Source organism: Sordaria macrospora, chromosome 3 (genome assembly GCF_033870435.1).
Source record: "Sordaria macrospora chromosome 3, complete sequence".
Classification (NCBI taxonomy): domain Eukaryota; kingdom Fungi; phylum Ascomycota; class Sordariomycetes; order Sordariales; family Sordariaceae; genus Sordaria; species Sordaria macrospora.
In genome coordinates this window covers 5,108,176-5,126,784 of record NC_089373.1, presented here as the reverse complement: position 1 = coordinate 5,126,784, position 18,609 = coordinate 5,108,176, and the positions used below count along the sequence as shown (strand labels likewise).

The 18,609-nt window shown below is 52.1% G+C and overlaps 4 protein-coding genes across 4 annotated transcripts; 2 read left to right on the top strand and 2 right to left on the bottom strand.

Annotated features, from left to right (window-relative positions):
- Positions 1–3,510: 3,510 nt before the first annotated feature.
- Positions 3,511–5,828, top strand: SMAC4_08419 (uncharacterized protein). Its single transcript, XM_003344890.2, has 4 exons — positions 3,511–4,361; positions 4,414–4,519; positions 4,569–5,024; positions 5,077–5,828. The coding sequence occupies exons 1-4, from the start codon at positions 3,979–3,981 to the stop codon at positions 5,257–5,259; spliced, it is 1,128 nt and encodes a 375-aa protein (XP_003344938.1). The 5' UTR covers positions 3,511–3,978; the 3' UTR covers positions 5,260–5,828.
- A 5,564-nt stretch (positions 5,829–11,392) lies between these two features.
- Positions 11,393–12,199, bottom strand: SMAC4_08418 (uncharacterized protein; the record flags this gene model as incomplete). Its single annotated transcript, XM_003344889.2, has 1 exon — positions 11,393–12,199. The coding sequence occupies one exon, from the start codon at positions 12,197–12,199 to the stop codon at positions 11,393–11,395; it is 807 nt and encodes a 268-aa protein (XP_003344937.1).
- Positions 12,200–12,725: 526 nt separating this feature from the next.
- Positions 12,726–14,278, top strand: SMAC4_08417 (uncharacterized protein; the record flags this gene model as incomplete). Its single annotated transcript, XM_003344888.1, has 3 exons — positions 12,726–12,890; positions 13,287–13,458; positions 13,545–14,278. 3 exons carry the CDS (start codon positions 12,726–12,728, stop codon positions 14,276–14,278), a joined length of 1,071 nt encoding a protein of 356 aa, XP_003344936.1.
- A 2,857-nt stretch (positions 14,279–17,135) lies between these two features.
- SMAC4_08416 (uncharacterized protein) lies at positions 17,136–17,874 on the bottom strand (the record flags this gene model as incomplete). The annotated part of the gene is made up of 3 exons (XM_066090795.1): positions 17,136–17,343; positions 17,495–17,637; positions 17,860–17,874. The coding sequence occupies 3 exons, from the start codon at positions 17,872–17,874 to the stop codon at positions 17,136–17,138; spliced, it is 366 nt and encodes a 121-aa protein (XP_065946631.1).
- Positions 17,875–18,609: the final 735 nt, after the last annotated feature.

The window sequence follows — 18,609 nt, the reverse complement described above, 5'->3', positions numbered from 1 at the left end:
TTGCAACGCTTCCCGAGATCGTCGGTGGCCCAAAATAGCTGCAAGGTCGGCGCTTACAACATCCTGTGCAATGATATCCCGCCCAACACCTTTATGCCAGTCTCGGACACGGGCAATGATTATCACATTCCTTTTATCATATGGTCATATTTTCGGCATTTAGGCCGCCAGATTCCCGCCTGCACAGTTTGCGATCGAACCAGGACACTATCTTCAGCATGCATGCATGAAGGGGGTGAGGGAGTGTAGCACTTGACGCCAGGAGCGGACGCGGCTGGCTTCAAACATTGGCGACAGTACATCACAAGCTTATGGTTTAAAGGGTTGGATTGTCTCTTTTCTTGGTGACTCATATGACTTCTCTAAAAGCTCTGTCTTTCGAAATCATTGATGTCGTTTGTTGTGTTTCTATGCGACTCAATGTGATTGTCTCCTTTCTCCATTCACTACCGGCTCGGTTCAAAATATTCCATCCCGATACCATCAAGACACAAACCCCAATGTCCTTCCTAGCCAGCAAACTTAAAAGGTTCCAGCTCCATCAACAGTTGTCGCCCATCCCGCTCCTCCGGCCATCAAGCGCAAACCGAGACCACCCAGATCCAGATGTTGTAACCTCCCTTCCTCCCTCAGTCATCGTCGTATTCTCCCCAGCCCTCGCAAGCTTGTCCCGTATCACTAGGTAACCATCCCCACGCATCCCGTAACTTTCATGACCATGCATCTGCCACCACGCATCCTTAGTCACCCATGTTGAATTATCAATGGCTCCTTGTCGGTGTCATCAGTGTTGTTAGGCCGCGAGTACGCACGTTGACTTGTTGACGTGTTTGATGATGCTTGACGGTGATTGGGTTACGAGAGTGACGTTGTCTGATGCAGAGTCTGATGGGGAAGTTGGTTGTTTGAAAGTCCAAGGAGATGATATGGTGTGAACCAGTTGGTGGATGACTCTTTTCCGACTTTTTTTTTTTTCCTTATTTTTTCCTTATTTTTTTATTTTTTTATTTATTTTATTTTCTGTGAGATGGTTGACTTGATGTTCCTGGAGAAGAGAAGAGGGTGTTGATGATCGCTTTGCCACTAGACAAAACGGACTGCGCTACTGGGGTGGAAGTGGAAAGGCCCGGCGGCAGCTGATGGAGTTGGAGTCGGAGACGGACTGTCTGCTATATCGACCCCGTCAAGATCCGTAACATGCGGATGGCTTCGTCCTTGACGCGGCGAGGGTCAACCCTCCAGTTGCGGATAGCTGCGATGAAAAACATCTTGAGTGAGGGCGCTTTGCATAAAGCGGATGGGGTGTTGGACGTGTAGTTTGACTTGAGGCCTAACTCTGGCCATGAAATCCTGGTGGATGGTCTGGTGATATAGCGGTTCTGCTATAGCGAGCTGACCGGCTGAAGGTGCGAAGCTTGTTGTTGGACGAAGATCGTGATGTAAACAAGGCGAAATATCGTGAACAGGGAGAAGTCCCCAGGCTGTCAGAACCCCACCTTTTATACTCCCGCGCAGCCATCGTGAAGGTTTGCGCAATCACCTCCCTCCGACATCGTGAGTCAGCCTTCCTTCCCAAGTGTGAGCCAGCAGCCTAGACTGCGGCTTCGAAATGAGCAAGTTAATCCACCAAGTGACCTACCGTGACCTACCGTGACCTACCGTGACCTACCGTGACCCGTCTGAGCGAGTTAAGATGCCTCAAAAGTGTTGCCAATAGCTTCCTTATCACTGTGAACACCTTGGCGGCCAGCTCTCGGTCCCGAAGGTCGACCTTGGGATGAGATGAAAAGGAAGATGAGGGGTGGCACGTGATGAACCACAGTGAGCTTCTGCCTGCCAGTTGCGATCATCTCGTCTCTCGAGAGCCGAGCCCGAAACTGACCGTGGTGAGGTACAAAGGTACTTGACTTGGAGGTCGAGGGGCTCATCGTTGACAACAGTGCAGATTGCTCATCACGCAAAGAAAGTCCATGTGACAAACGCTCAGTCACCGACGACGACGAAGCAAGATCTGATCAGGCCACTTTTCTCAGCCCTACGAGATCCGTACAGATGCTCAATCGTGGCTTGGGAGTCATGGAAGGTTCGTAGAAGCTGTCAGAGGTCAAAAAGATCTCGGTCACGAGAAGTGCCACGCCGGTGGATGTCACGGGTTGTGTTGGAGTTTCGAAACATTTGACGATGGAGAAAATGACGGATGGAGTTCGGGTTGCTCGAAATGGTGCGGCGGTTTGGTCAGCACAGACCAAGTGGATACAAAGCGAGTGGCCTTGACCAATGGATAAGTGAGCAACAATTAAAGTTATCGTCAATGCCAGGGACGACCGGCAAATAGTGGGGCTTTTCGGAGGGGTTCGGCTGGTGGGGCGGTCGCAAGAGAAAGTGCGAACAACAATGGATGACGAACGCATCACGAACTTTTGGCAACAACAATTCCATGTTTGTTTTCCATGGAGAAGGAGCTGCCAAGACTGATGACACAATTTTCCGGCAACATCTGTTCTTTCCAAGTTGATGCACCCATGGACAGGCTGCGGTGCCTTTCCAATTGTCTTGAATATTCCTTTTCTCAATCAGAGTGTTGGAGGTTCACTTGACCAACTTCGTCCAACTCATCTCTCTTTTCTGCCTTCATTCCACCCTCTGTTCCATTCTGGTCGCATTCCACCTTGACAACTGTGGCAGATGGATCTCCAAAAGATTGCTGGCCGGAACAAAGGGGGGAAATGGCGACCGCGCGTTGTTCTCGCTGCCATGAGGACGCGAGCTCGCTGTTGACAACTTGACTCAGGGGGAGCCAGCCACGTCTCTTCCGTTCCTCCGAGACCTCCCGACTTTCATCCCAAAATGTCAGGGTAGGCAACTGCCAACAGAGGACTGACTACCCTGCAATTTGTCAGAGTTCAACACATGGAAACTCAAATGCTCAGAACACATGTCCATATGCACAAACATCTTCAACCATCTCGGCCTCTTTTCACGATGAAAACACCTGGACGTTCACCATCATGCGCTTCAGCCCTTTCACGACATCACAAAAGTCATGCCAAGCTCTGCGGCTGAATACAAGGCCAAAATGACGATGATCGCCATGCGAGCTTGTCCTCGTCCCGGGACATTCACATGGGTCATCCCCTTTCCCTCCTCCACCCGTTCCACTCCTTCCATACTCCCGAACATCCCGGGCTCCAACCACAAGCCAACTGTCAAGTGTCAAACAGTCCAAATGCTGACCCCATCACAAGCCTCAACCAATCGACTTTCACATGTTTCAGGCGAACCCAAACTTCTGGAAGAACCACATGCACCACCACCAGTCACCAGTCCCGAGACACACCCAAGATCGTTGGCCGTTGATTATCAGAAGGAGATCTATGCTTAACCAGGCGGTGGTAGGGTCCAAGACATGGAGGCCTGGATCATTCTTCCCGTTGCAACCCAGACAAGACCCTCGAGCCAGTCAGAGCTCGGTTGGCCTGGTACACATCAGCATGTTCTTCGACCGCCGCCAACACCGATGAACCCCTCTCAAGTCATGGAGCATGTTTCCCGGAATAGCGCATGAGATAGGGACAAGGGAAGCTATGGAACGCCGGAACAAGGCCCTTCGAATCAAAGGAATACACAGCACTCTCTGACCGTTCATCTCGTCCTTTCGGGTTCCCACATGAGATCCAGTCTTTCATGAATCAAGTCCCACTCCGGCCTCTTTTCGTTTCCACACACCCTCCGCCACGGCGATCCTCGGGTGTGCCCTGTGTTCGTCATAGCTCCATCGCGTCGCGATTCTTATCCAAGTGTATACGGATTTTCTGTGTGATGGAGCTGCCCAATGCTTCGGCCGTGGCTCATCTGTATAAAGCTTCTTCTGCCTCGTCCCCCCTTCCTCGCGATGTCCCCTGAGATCTTGAAAGAGTGAGACGTCATCTGAATCACAGTCGTTCCTTCTTCTGTCGCAAACTCACAGCATCAGCAACCATGGCCCATCGTCTCCCAGACCGCTCCAAGCTCCGGCTCTTCGCCAAGGGCGTGTCTGCTGGCTCGTCCTTCTTCACACCCGCCCCGTTTGTCGGCTACGCTGCTCTCCGTCATCCCCGTGCCATCTCAACAAGCAAAACCTCCGAGAAGCCGGCTATCGCCATTCCTACCGGCCCCGTCTCTCCTGCAGTTCCTGCCACTCGCGCTGGTACACCTTCGGCTGCGACTGCGGAGGCTAATGAAGGGCAAGCCTTTGCTCATCTGCCACTCACGTGGCCCCACGATGGCTGGAATGAGAATGTTCTCCTGAACGTTGTTCCCAGCCATCGTGAGCCTAGGACTTTCGGTGACTGGATTGCCTGGAAGATTGTCCGCACTTGCAGGTTCGTACTCGTCCTGAATCTTCCTGTCATCCAATGCTAACTTATGTTCAAGATTCTGGATGGATCTCGTCACCGGCATGCGCCCTGAGCAACAGGTCGACTCCAAGAACCCCACGACTGCTTTAGCTGCCAGCAAGCCCTTGACTGAGCGTCAATGGGTAGGTTCATCCTCAACTATCTGACCACGTTCTGTGCTAACAACGCTAGCTCGTTCGCTTCATCTTCCTTGAGTCCATTGCTGGTGTTCCCGGCATGGTTGCTGGCAGCTTGCGCCACCTCCAGTCCATTCGCCGTTTCCAGCCCGACCAGGGCTGGATCAAGTCTCTTCTCGAGGAGTCTTACAACGAGAGAATGCATCTCCTCACCTTCCTTGAGATGTACAAGCCCGGCTGGTTTATGAGACTTGTCGTTCTTGGTGCTCAGGGCGTCTTCTACAACGCCATGTTCATCTCTTACCTCTTCTCTCCCAAGATTTGCCACCGCTTCGTCGGCTACCTTGAGGAAGAGGCTGTTCACACTTACACCCGCTGCCTGCTTGAGCTTGACCATGGCTGCCTTAAGAAGTGGTCTGACCCCAAGTTCCGTATCCCCGATCTTGCTGTCCGTTACTGGAACATGCCCGAGGGTCACAGGACCATGAAGGATCTCATCCTCTACGTCAGGGTAGGTTTCATCACTCACTCCTGCAAGCTCGTTCTATACTAACAATTCACAGGCTGATGAGGCTTCCCACCGTGGCGTCAACCACACCTTCGGCAACCTCGACCAGGTCTCCGACCCCAACCCCTTCATGGAGTGCCCTGGTGGTGGAATCGTCAAGGCCTTCCCCAAGCACCTCTCCGTCACCAGGCCCGCCGGTCTGGAGCGTGAGGAGGTCATCAGCAAGGAGACCCATTGAACGCCAGACGCCACAATGAAGCCACCTTGTTGAAGATGCAAAGACACACACGACTGTCCCTTCTTTCCCGGCTTGGAGAGGACTCAGTGGACCACCAGCCTCTTGTTTCCTTATTCCTTCCATCCGGGATCTGGTGGAGTAAGAAGACAGACACACTGAGGGCATTCCCAGGTCTTCTTACTGCTTGATTTACGGATTTTACGGCCTCAGACTGGCCCCAGTTTCTTAATGGTTTCCTTCTTCTCTTTTCGGTTTCTCGGTTTTACAGATGGAGTTCGGCGATCAATCACGCAATTACGCGAGCATTTTCATTGTTTTGCATTTGGCATTCATCTTTTTCTCACACTTTGGGTTTGGGGAAGCTCGGATGCTTCGGATAGAAGGGAAAGATGGACAGGGGGGCATTTTGGATAGGACCCCCTTTTTGGGCCAGCTGTGGTAGACTCCACTGCAAATAGATTGGACATGATTCATTTCATGTTGTACTGTTGCACAATTTTGACATGGACCCCTACTTGGTGCAAGATGACTTCTTATCACTGCATTCGGACGGGGTTCTGAAGCTGTCCGACCCAGCGCTGTAAATAAGTCAAGTAGGTGTGGAGCAAGTCAAGTAAGTAAGTAAATTAAGTAAACAAGTTGAGATCACCCCGCTGTTCAAGTTGGGGACCCCTACTTGACTTACTTGGTCTACTTGGCCGCCCGGCAGAATCTTTTTTCTTGTAGTAAAACTGGTCCATCTCGCCCGCTATCCAGACTTCGAGAAGCGAAGCCGGAAGAGGGTTAAGGTTATAGGTGAGATCCATTCTTAACAATTACTTGACCAACTTGACCAAGCAAGCAAGTAAACAAATCGGCCACAAAGTCCGCCCCACTCAAGCAAATTGAAACCCCCTATTTAACTTGATTTGACTTGTTTACAGCGCTGGTCCGACCTCCATGGTAACTGGAGAAGGAGTAATGCCCACTTCGTTCAGTTGTCAGTGTAGCAGCAGGAGTATCAGAATGTTCCACTTGCTGGAGAACGGTGGAGTTTCAATAAAGCCCCGATGAGTGGATGAGTTGACGTCAGTGATAGGGACTTGATATTAAACGATGCTTATCGAGTGATCACAGCCTACACAATATGGAACAGCACTACGAGAAGTGAAAACGTATCTTCTTATCACAACTTTACTCACTGACAAGTATCACAGCCTGTACAATGAATCTTGGCCGTCCCTTCTGCGTCCTAACAATTTATCTGACTCTCAGATACCTTATCTATGGACGACATTCGCATTAGCCAGTTGTAACCAGTGGCAGTGAAGACGGGACAGACAACCAAGACAAACGCTCAGCATACACTACACACCACCCAAAGTCCACCGAATGTCCAAAGGCCAGAACACAATCCCGAAACAAGTGTTCATGTCCAGAAGAGGAGGCTATACATTCGTATTCAGGGATCCATACGAGAGCCCTTCCCGATATCTCCCACACACTCTTGACTCTCTAAATCTTCCTGCCTATAGCCAGTGATGGTTAAGACCTTAATCTACAGCATCAAGCACTTCACTTGCCGGTCATACTCATCTGGGACGACATGAGACAGGCCACTGCCCGGTAAGACAGCGGCGGCCTTGGATAATAGAGGTACCTCTGGTTAGGTAACACCAGAACGACCTCCAGTCTTACGGGGCCCAGCTTTGAACTGGATCCGCATTGTGTAGAGGGAGTTGTGTCATACATACATCCTCGCTCTTCCCAGATACACAGTCGACATCCCAACTCCCAAGCGAAGTCCAGTCGTGAACATGAACCTGATCGGTGTTTTGGTGGAGGGAGGGGAAGGGGAGCAGAGGAAGGGCTGGGCTGGACTCCTTAGTAAAGGTAGTTTTGTTAGTGACTCCAGTGAGTCCAGCCCTTTCTCCATGCCCCGTCCCTAGATACGCAGGGGCATGTTATCGGGTCGAGATTTTCACTGAAGGGTGGAGGCTGGGGTTATGATGGCTTTGTCACTGGCTGGCTTGTGCGATCATTCCCTGTCCGGACTCCGGATGTGGTACAATAGGCTGGAGGCCGAGGGAGGGCCTAAAGAAGAGCTACCCTCCGCGCACACCCAAAAATTCCCCGCGCACACCCATGAAAAACCCCCAAGGCAGCCAAGTTGACCATACTCGCATTTTTTCCTCTCAAATACTCTATAAAAAAGACTTTCTAAGAAACTCTCAAGTTTTTTATAAGACTCTATTACTTTCGATTGTTCTAATTTGCTGTTGTTGACTGTATTTTGCAGTTTGAAAGATAAGTAATAATTAAGTACCTATTAGTAAGTTTACCATCACCAATAGCTATAAAGAAGGCCAGATGTATCTTGAAAAAGCTTTGGGACACTTGGAATAGGTATAATAAAGAAGGGTATACAAGGAAAACCGGTATACCTAATTGTAAAACCTGCTATTTCTTCAAGTGACCCCAAAGAGTGTACTTGATGGGTGTGCGCGGGGAGTTTTTGGGTGTGCGCGGAGGGTAGCTCCTAAAGAAGTCCTGATTAGGTAGGATAGGGCGGGAACTAACTGTCTCCTTCTCCTTTGCCTTTTTCTTCTTCGTTCTTCTGTTTCCGGCGCTTTGGAGCGGTTGGGGCGGTTTAGGCGGCTGGGCCGGAACCCGAACCTCAGCCGGAGCCGGAGCCGGAGCCGGAGGACAGAAAAGGTTTTGCGGTTGGATGTCATGTTGTTGGAGTGCATCGAGTAGGCTGCTTTTGGCTGCTCTTGGTCTGGGCCGCTTCGTCTCATGGGCAGGGGCAGGGGCATTCATCTGGTGTGGCCTGGTGGATGATCATGATTTGATGGTTTCGATGGCCCCTGAGTGAGCGCCGTCGCCATGTAGTGCCCCTGGCCAGTGAGATATCGCCGTTGTCCGAGAAACGGTTCACACCATGTTCACGAACACCGGGCAGCCACAACCACATGGAGCAACTCCATAAGGTACCTTACCGGGGCTTGGGCTCCCATGATGCATGGGGCGAAGGTCTTCGCCCGGCCTACCTTCGAGGCGCTGAACTCGAAACGACGAGACGTCGGCTGTGGGAGGAGGCTTTGGAGAAAACCTACCGTTAGGAGATACCTGTTGAGCTTGGACTGATACTTGCCAGATAAAATCTCGTCATCCAAAACATATCCGTTCGACAACTGGTTGTCTTGGGGGATAAAAAGCGAAGTGTTTCATCTGAAGGTTGATCTCATCGCTCTATCACTAGCACCACTGCTCTATCACCGGCACCACCACCAACACCAGGTGCATCAACCATCGCCGCCGCCGCCTTTCACGATCATGCACTCCACCTGTATTCCGTCTCGCCCAACCAGCACCAACACCTGCGCCCAACATTCCTGGTCCTTTGGGCATCCCACTCAACCTCCTGAAGTCTCTACCAAACCCATTCCCACCGGACGAATTGGGTGTATACGTCTTAGTCTTCCCAAGACCCGGTTCACAGCCAGCCATCTACCTCTACATCGGGTTCGGCACATGTCCCTTGGGGAACGTGGGTGCAGAGTAACCAGAACCAGCACCAGAGAGTGACGGTCTGATTATCAACGGTCCCAACCGCCCAACCCTCTATGTCCGGCCCCAAGTTGCCCGGCGTCCAGACAGCCCGCGACAAAGGGTACAGGATTACGCACACCGCCCCCGAGGGGGGGGGGGGGGGGGGAGCTGGCACCAATGCCTCATAAGGCGAATTCCACCAGGCCACTAAGCGCCCCTGACATGCCATGGACGGCCTCAGTCGGTCCGTGGCCACGGACATGGAACCCGCATTCAACCACTATATGGAGGAGCAGACATTGACCATGCAGGTCTCTTGAGGACTTTTGTGCTCCCACCCACATGTGCCACATGTGTATGCTAGCCATGTGCCCGTGGGGAAACCACCAGTCAGCATAAACAACATGACCGGCGCTCAACTGGATGAGGCCATGCGCTACTTTAAGGCTCAGACGGTTATGTCCCAGTTTGGAAGCATCTTAGCATTGTACTGCGGGGAGCACCACCAGTCTCCGGAACCACCAGTCTCCGGAGCTTTCACGGCTGCCTTGTTCGATCTGGGGTACCATGGACTTTGGTCCGCCGCAACATGAAGCCCAAGAGGCAGACCCCAAACTAAGCCCATACCACCGAAGTAATACCGGAACAACCACCGCTCTTATTGCCCAGGGTCTGACACCACTTCAAATCTCATACATCAGGACTCTTATGCCGTTTCTTCTTCTCCCATTACCACAGGGCAACTTCCCCCTCGGACCATGGTCTCCCAGAGTCTCAGAGTACCACTCACGCCTCCATATTGCTGCTCCTACCACTCAGGCTAACATTCTTTGCCTCCCGTCCTCTCGCGCCATGTCCTCGGAACATGAAGTTCTAGTGCCTTTTGTGTTCGGAGTTTGGGAGAACATCCTCTCCGAGGGCACCGAGAACCACTGAGCACATGTACAGAGCAGTCTGAGCAGATCCTCACAGCCACTTAGGTATGTATATCAACCTGGAGTCTTCTCTTACACAGTATACTTTGACGTAAGTCACCGCCGGCCTGTCTGGAAGCGGATGTTGCTCGGACCTGTGCTTGGAAGGAACAAGGTACTACCCGAGCCAAAGGACATGGGCGGAAAGATGTGGATTATTGCAAACATAAAAAAAAAAACTGGAGGTAAAAGGGGCTAGAAGTTTCTAGAGGCCGCGTCCCTTAGGTATGTGACTTTATCAGGTCCTCTGTACACCTCAGCTCATGTTGTGCTTCTGCCTTGATTGTAGCGCGTGTTGATTTGTTGCGGAGATGCTCATAGACATGAACTTATGCCATTCTGCTCATGAGTCATGGCAGAATATGTCAGTTGAGTTCGGCATAACGAGAAAGGACAGAGTCCGGTGTCATGCCCATACGCATATCTGTAGGGGTATAAGGGCAAGGTGCATCTCTGGAAGCCTTTCTGGGTGACACTCTTCCTCCCATGACCGAATAGTCTACCTCTAACAAGGGACGCATCATGTAGAGGTATAGATTGCTTGAATTTGATAGATGTATTTCTTTCTAGAATTGATGCCATTCTCTGAAGCTTGGGTGTATGACCAAACTCTTTATTAGAGTGGCATGAATCTCCCGGGTCTCTCAGTATCATGTCCTCTTAAGCTTCTTCAACACCATAAGTTCACCCCTGATGTCCTGAATCGTGCCCCTATCCCTTAATCCCGGGTTGTTGCCCCCCATCTTTGCCACCCGAACCATTCAATCCAGTCCATTAAAGACAGCAAAAGAGAAAACCCGCTTTATCTGCCACTACTGGTAATGGAAGCCCTCCGTTTCGCTCTCCTTCTCCATTTTCCAAGGCTTCCACTCCAACGTCAACTCCCTCCTCTCACCCCAAGACATAACCAAAATCTTCATTTCCTGCTCCAACCCGCCCACGCCTTCGCCGGTTCTCTACAAAGATCTTTTCCCGCGCGATGATGTTCCCGTGGGCTCATCTCGCACTCCTTCGGCTTCTTATCGACAGGACAGTCAATCCACGGCCTTTGAACGGCCTCCTCGCCACGGGAGTTGAGGAGAAACTTGCGGAATGGCAGGTATGCCATGTCAAGCGAGTGGCTCTCTGTGTTGAGCGGGAAGCGAAAGCTGGAGGAGTCCACTAGTTCGAACCAGGAGTTGTAGTAGGTCGGGAGTCAGCCGCAGGTACACTGCTTCGCAACCTCATGGCTCGTGCTCGTGCTGGTCATGGATTTGGCAGTAACTGGTGCTGTGTTCTCGGTAGATGTAGACATGTCGACGTCGATGAGCGTGAGGGCAGCGGGGGATGTCGACGTCGATGAGCGTGAGGGCAGCGGGGGATGTCTAGCAGGTTGTCTTCTGGGAAATAAGTCTCGTCGAAGAGGAGGTCGTAGATGTCTCCGAAGTAGAGGGCGTTGAGCTCGTCGCGGTATTTGCGGCGGAGTTGCGTAAGTCCAGCTGTGAGGAGAGGATGTTAGAACAGAGGATATTTTGATACCGGGAAGTGTTTCACTGTGGCATTCGACTTACAAAGCACCCGCAGTAACTGACTGTCTGTGCGACGCACAAGGCAACGAAAATGAAGCAGTTGATGGTTGTATTGAGTTGCTAGAAGGAGAAAGAATCTGTGGAGAGGTCTGGAGGGCTAAAATGCCAGGAAGAGAGGCCGTGCGTGGCGTGGTGTGCGTGAATGGCACCCGTGCACGTGCCTCCAACACTGTCTCTATCCTCAGGGACATGTAGATAAGTGGTCTGACCCTCGTCTTGCCCGAGGAGCTCTCCTAGCTGGGCTTCCAGATCCCAAAGGGATCCCGCGTGCCTTCGGACAAGCTCAAGATCAACGCGCGCGAAGGAAGCACGATCACCAACGAAGAAGGCGCACTTCATCAGCGTCCACTTGCTGGCCATCTCGTCCTCGTCAAGCCTCGCAGAGGTAGAAGCCAGGCAATGCTCAAGAGCCTTTCGGAGCGGGGAGTTCCCGTCGGGCAACTCCTTGTCGAACTGGGAAAAGTAAGTCGTCCGCACAAAGCGAACGAGTGTCTTTAGGGGAAGAGGACTGCTGCACCAGATGTTACGGTGCAGGTAGAGGACAAGGAAGAAGAAGGTGGAAACATCGTCATAACGAATGCTGCACCTGATGGGATCGTTGGAAATCGACGCTTCTACACACATTGGTCCGAGCCGGCTGTCAAACCGGGAGCTATGCTGGCGGAGTAGGCAAGAGCGGACGCGGAAGTTGCGCGAGTCATGTTCGTCGCCGACGGTGAGGATGAGGTCGCCGTCTGCGTCGAAGATGATGTCTCGCGCTCCAGACAGGAAGGACTCAACCAGCGGGTCGTCCCTGTAGGCTTGGAGAGCTTTGCGGAGGTGATCATAGCGAGCAGGCATGATTAGGGTGGTGTTAGGTTGCGACATTGCTGAAAAGAGAGAGGGAGGTGGTATGCTCGTGGCTGTATGTCGAGAAGGAAGATGACGCGCTGTTTGGAAGGATACAGGCTGTAAAGAGGAGTTGGTTGTTGCTGAACAGAAATTTTCAAGCGCCGACGAGTATATAGTACCTGATTTGGTGGAGAAAAGGCCGCCTGGTAGGACGGAGAAGTGAAGGCGGGAGGGATTTGGCGAGGCAGGTACCTCCCGAGGGACTATTCTTCCCTTCACTCGACCTTCGCGGCGCGTCAATCTCCACTTCCACTTTCGTTCCAGCAGTGTCCAAAGCGTTCGAGAGAGCCCTGTCACTCCAGCCTTATATACTTCTACTTCCCTTTTTCCATCTTCTAACATCTCGAGACCCGCATCTCTTCCCCTCGTTGATTCCATTACCATCACTTCTCCTCTTTCGTCGCCGTCTACCTCTTCGCCTTCTCTATTACTTCAAGCAAAGCGCCAGAAAGCCATCTCCAACGGCATTACCATTGAAGCTTTCGTTACCAAATCCGGCAAAATGAGCGACCAAATTCCTTCGCAAAGCACCTCGTCAAGTGCCCGCTCCTCTGGATTCCCCGATTGGAGTTTGCACCGGACTTTCTACCAGACTGTAGAACCCACCAACTTTGACCGTGACGGTGACACCATCCTCACCACCTTCCCCAACGATGATATCGAGCGTGTGTTCCGGATCCATTAATGCCACCTATACCTGAACTCCTCGTTCTACAAGAGGCTCTTCAGCGATAGGTGCATCCAGAACATTCCCAGAACTGATGACCAACAGAGACTCTTCAAGGTCGGCGTCTCAGACGTCGATACTGAGGCGCTCTTCCTGATCCTCCAAGCATGCCACAGCGGGCACATGGCCATCCCCGCTTCAGGTTCGAATGTGAACTTCCTCGAGCTCGACTTCTTGCTCCGAATCGCAAAGACGGTGCACGACTTGGAGTTCAACATTGGCGTGGCGGATCCAACTTCGAACACATTCTCACTGTTGCATTTTGCGTGAGCATGGCTCTTGTATGAGAGGAACGGTCGCCAAATCATCGTCGAAAACAACGTTGACTGATGGAAGCTGGTCAAGGCTGCCTTCTACTTCGGTCAACGGGATGTCTTCTATCAGCTGAGTGTTAACCTCACCAAGAGACTGGGGGACGCCTTCTGGGCCCATATGACAGAAGACATCCGACGCGGCCACAACCTGCATCTTGAGAACGAGTTGACGGACGAGGAGAGATATATCCTCAGTAAGTCCATCCACCACCTCCCCGTCTAGGACTACGAACGGTATTATGGCAGAACCACTAACACCTTCCCTTGTCCTCTTAAACAGACGAAATAGAGCACTTCTCCGCCCCAGCCATCCGCCTTCTCTTCCTGTTCTACAACGTCCTCTACCGCGAAGCGCCCTTTCCTCCCCATTGTCTGCTGCCACTTCCTCTCTCTCAGCTTCCAGCCAGAGTCACAGAGAATTTGTCCGACGCCACAAAGGCCAGGTGGGACGCGCAAGTGCGAGAAGAGACCTCGCAGGCTTGCACTTGCTCCTGGCTCCCACAGTACTTCGATACCTGGAAGAGAGTTATGGAGGCTCACTTGGACATACCTCTGTTCCCTGAAGGCGTACCGGAAAGCAGATCCCGCAACGTCATTCGGTTAATCTTACAGTGGGTTGATCGGGACCAGGTTCTTAAGCCGTGGAACACTTGCCTGCCTGGGCAGGAGCCGGAGTGCAGTTTGGCCTATGTGCGAGTGGGACATGAGATCAAGGCGAGGGAGTTGGTTAGGAGGCTGAGAGGTTGTTTGTGGGCTTGGTCCAGGGATGGGGATAGAAATCCTGTTGAGGACTCTGAGCTTGATTTAGATCCGGCTGAGCAGAATGACGTTGGCAATTACACCGGGGTCCAGCACAATGAAGTTGAGGGACCCGATGTTGAATACCCCGATCCCGAGTACCAACTCCCAGGTGAGAACCTCAACATCGACATCCCCCAGGACGAGCAGACTCGAAACCGCGATCGTCAGGATTTCCTAATCCTAGAACCATCATTCGACGAGGACTCCAACTAAGGCATAAAGCCACTGGACAGTCGACTCAAAGGAGCTGAATTCTGCCGCGCGTCATGCGACAATCGACTTCGGGGCCAAGGCATCTGCCAATGCCTCTGTTGAACAACATGAAGGAAGCCAAGGCGCTCTTCACAGAGAAGAAAAAACGATGTCTGGCCTACTGGAGAACAATACAGGTGGTCAACGCCCGAGCCACCAATCACACTAGGTCCGGCAGAGAGTTCGTCTCCTCTCCATCCTCAATTGGACTGGAGTCTCCTAGTTCATCAGTCCTGAAAGTCTGTACCAGACAGAGCTCTCAGAGATCGGGAGCTTGTCAACCTCAGTTGTAGTGGCGGTGGCTTCTCCCGCAGCAGCGGCAAACAGGCTCAGCCAACATGAACCGTCAAAAAACCCAGTAAATACCTACCCACTTGTTAGGCGGACCATTCCACTGGGAAATATAGGCGAAGCAGGGCTTACATCCTTGAGGTGAAGAACTTGAAGCCGAGCACCCTTCCTCAGCGTATCCCCTCAATCACAAGTTCCATCTCGGGCTCTTCTTCCCTCTCACAGTCAGAGGCATCTGTGCTGCCGGCACTCCTCGCGCGCGCTCCCTCAACAGCGCCGGCCGAGGGGCCTTGAGACTATTCTCTCGACTGCCAACCATGGCTACCTGAAGTCTAGCCGCCCCTGTGAACATGATGTTTCCGTCTTATGCCTCCCGGGGAACTTTGTGTCCAAGGGAACCACCTGTGACGAACCGTTACAAGCACAGGAGTATTATCGCTGGGATAGAACAATAGAGTAACGGAGTAGTAGCCAAAAGGTACTGGTAGGTTGTGATAGCTATTGCTTGCTGAAGAACCAGGTATAACGAAGGCCGGGAGGCCTTCTTATATACTGGTCTTCAACCCCGGGTCCTATCTGATTGGTCAATCTATCTAGCTTACATGAGGCTCAACGATTGGATCGTAACACCACCGAGCATAAAAGACATTTTGCGCATACCGGCAAGGGACTGGGGTAGTTCTGTCATGGCGCTCCGGGGCTCGTGGTGTCGCTGCTGTCGTTGCGCGAACACTTCCCGAAGCTGGAAGAAGAAGATCGATAACGGCTATACACTTGGGTCAGCATTGTGCAGTGTATATGGGTGGAGGGTCCATTGAAGAAGAATAAGCCGAGTTTGTGTCATGGGATCTTTGGAAAGGGGCTCCTCTAAGGTGGGAGTCCTTCTAGCTCACTAATGCTCATTCTCTTTTGCATAGAGTAGCTTGGTTGATCCCGGTAACACCAAGAACACCTATCTCGGCAGCTGCAAATACTAGGACAGATTAGGTAGATAGACAACAGAAGAGAACATTTGAAGAAAGAGAGCATCCCTAACTCTGAGGTCCCTTGGTCATGAAGATGTTTTTTGTGTTGAGAGATGATGAGAGGAAAAGGTGAGTTGTCGTCCGCTGAACCTGGCTTTATAAGGTACCCCTTGTGCCGAAAGACTCAGCCACCGATGTCCGGTTATGCAGGTCCAGAATCCAGCCTGTTTTACTCTGCTTTACATGGAATCATGGAGAACGACAAATGCAACATGCATTGTTTTCATGCATCTGCAATACCATGTCGAGGTGTTTGATGCCGCTGTTTACCGGGGAACTTGTTGTTGCATCGCTGATAGCATGTATGCCCTGCTGTAAAGCACTGTGGTCTGTGGGCGTCCTGCAGTTCTCGTCGATGACTGGAAGCGAAGAGTGTTTGGCTGGTAAGACGATATTGTGATGTGCAAAAGTCCCGTCTTGATGCGTCCAAGTTGTTCAATCCATCAAATTCAATTCCAATGAAGAGTAGCAGAAGGAGGTGAAGAGATATCGTTGTAGTTGTTTTGAGGCTCTGCTGAGATGCCACCGTAGAAGCCGGATTGGGAAAGACCGCGGGGTTCCACCGATGACACTTAGATGGTGTATCATCTGCACATGCGGGAATTTGGCGGCAGCTGTGATAGTAACGTAACAGCACTGCATTTCGTAATTGCTTCTTGGCAGAGTGCAGTTCCACAGGTGGGCGACGATGGTGCCACTTTTGACTTCAAGCAACTTTTGAGATCTGTCTAGATTGACGGTGTTACCAGACCACCTACACCACACACGAATAGCTTTGCCTATGACTCGCCCATAACTGCCCATTTAGCCATTTCTGCGTGACTCTGTTCTAACATCACCTTTGAGATATGCCAACAACCAGATACGGCATCACCAAACTTCCAGGTTTGAAGAACAAAACAGAATCCTGGTCCGAAGAGGCAAGCGACACTCATTCATAAGGTACCCGGCATCCATGTGTGAGCGTGATGACTTCGCGATGATTGACTGCAAACCTGCCCCCCGTGCCAAGCGAGCCTGGGAACATGTCATCACTCAAGTCCAAGCAGTCAACAAGACTCATTAGACCATGACACAAAACGGCAGTCAGAGTGATTCACAGCAAGTCACAAGACACATCAGCAATCACCAATTGAGCAACGCAAGTTGTTTTGAAGTGTTTCTTCTTGTTTTCTATCTCTACCATACAAGCCAAGCCACCTCTCTCTCCCAGGTCTGTCAAGGACACAGGCATCCCCTGCTTCCGTCTCCGAATGCCCAGGACGTACCCGGACAGCCCGGTGACGGAGCTCCTGTTCCAAGACAGACCGCCGACGAACTCTCATCAGTATTCCAAGACAGACCCGCCGATGGACGAACCGGCACTTGCCCCCGCTCGCCGCGGCCTATACATATCGTATATCGGTGTGCTCAAGTCGCCGTTCTTTCCCCAGGACGGAGTGGCGCTGTCATTGAAGTTGTTAGTTGCTGTTGAAAGACGCGAAGTCAAAGAAGTCTTACCTCTACGATTGTTTTCCCGTCAGATCTCCGGTGATGGGGCGGGGAGCACCACCACCGGCCCTTGTCAGGAATGATCTTGACGTTCTGGACATGACCGGTGGTCTTGAAGATCTTGTCTCAGGACGTCCTCGGTGACGCGGGGGTTGAGGCCGCCAACGTAAAGAGCGCGCTTGTTGGGCTCGGGGGCGGCGCCCCGGCCGAAAAGGCATGCTGCGACGGTCGAGGTGTCTTGTGAAAACAGGGCGAAGACTGACCCCACCGGTGGATTCGCAGTTGTAGCACTTGGAGCCGTTGACGCAGCCGCCTGTGGAACTTTGGTTAGCTGGATTGGGGATACATGGAAGACAGGAGGAGATCTCACGGGACATGTGGCCGATGCCACCGCAAGGACTGGTGCACTTGGCGTTGGACATGGGGGAGCCGCATTTTTTGCAGAGGCGGGTGGTTAGGACGGTCTGGGTGCACATCCTGGCAGCGTCCTCTCTTGGGGTCGAGGGCAGCGGGCTGTTGTACAGGCAGGTTAGCAGGTGAACAAGAGTGAGATGAGATGCACCACTGGAGCATACCTGCAACGACACGTATCCCGTTTACCACAGAAGGCATTACTGTAGCGCCCCCGTCGGTGGTCCCAATCACGGGCCAGGTGTGTGCTGGGCCACCGTGGTGTTGGTCAGTAAATCAGTTGAAGGCGCGGCGAACATTGCCTGAACATAAATAATCACATACCCGACGGGACGCCATGTCTGGCTGCCGCCCTTGGGTAGGGCGGGGGAGGTTTTGGTGATATATGAAGCAAGAAGAAGAGAAGTTGGAAGGAAAGGAAGAGGGAAGGGTTTAAAAGGCAGGGCGGCAGAAAAGAAAAGAAGCACAGAGTGTGTGGGACTGGGAGGGCAAATCAGGGTGGAGCCCTGCCTGCAGGAGTGCCATGAGGGGAGAAGTGACTTTGGTACTTTTGGGGTCGCCTGGGTGTGCGAGACGACCGGAGCAAACCAGATGACGCCAGCCCTGCCTTTCCATCAGACGATCTGGGCCTTTCTATCCTGATCTATTGCACAGTATTGCATTTACGGTGACACCAACCCTGGCTTGGGATGATTGAAGCGAGCAAGTTATTGAAAATCTGTTTGCTATCGAAATAGGATGACAAGAATGGGCGCCCAGATTCGCTCATGGAGGTATTTTGCAGCGTATATAGTCCAAAAGCCTTGTTGATCAGATGGTCAGCCCCGCCGAGTCTCAACAAGCCCTTTGTGGCGCTGTGGCACGCCCCAGTACCTGGAGTCGCTGTCGGCCTGTCCCAGTTCAGGCTCAGTCTGCTGTCACTTGAAGGAAGAGAGGCAGGAACGTCACGGTTGATTCTGAAGCTAGACCGAATACGGCTTCTACATCTGTTGATCCCGGGCTTTCCACTTGCAGAGACAAGATTTGATATGTGACTTCCGCTTGTAGGGTGAGTCTCGATGCGGTAGTGGTAGT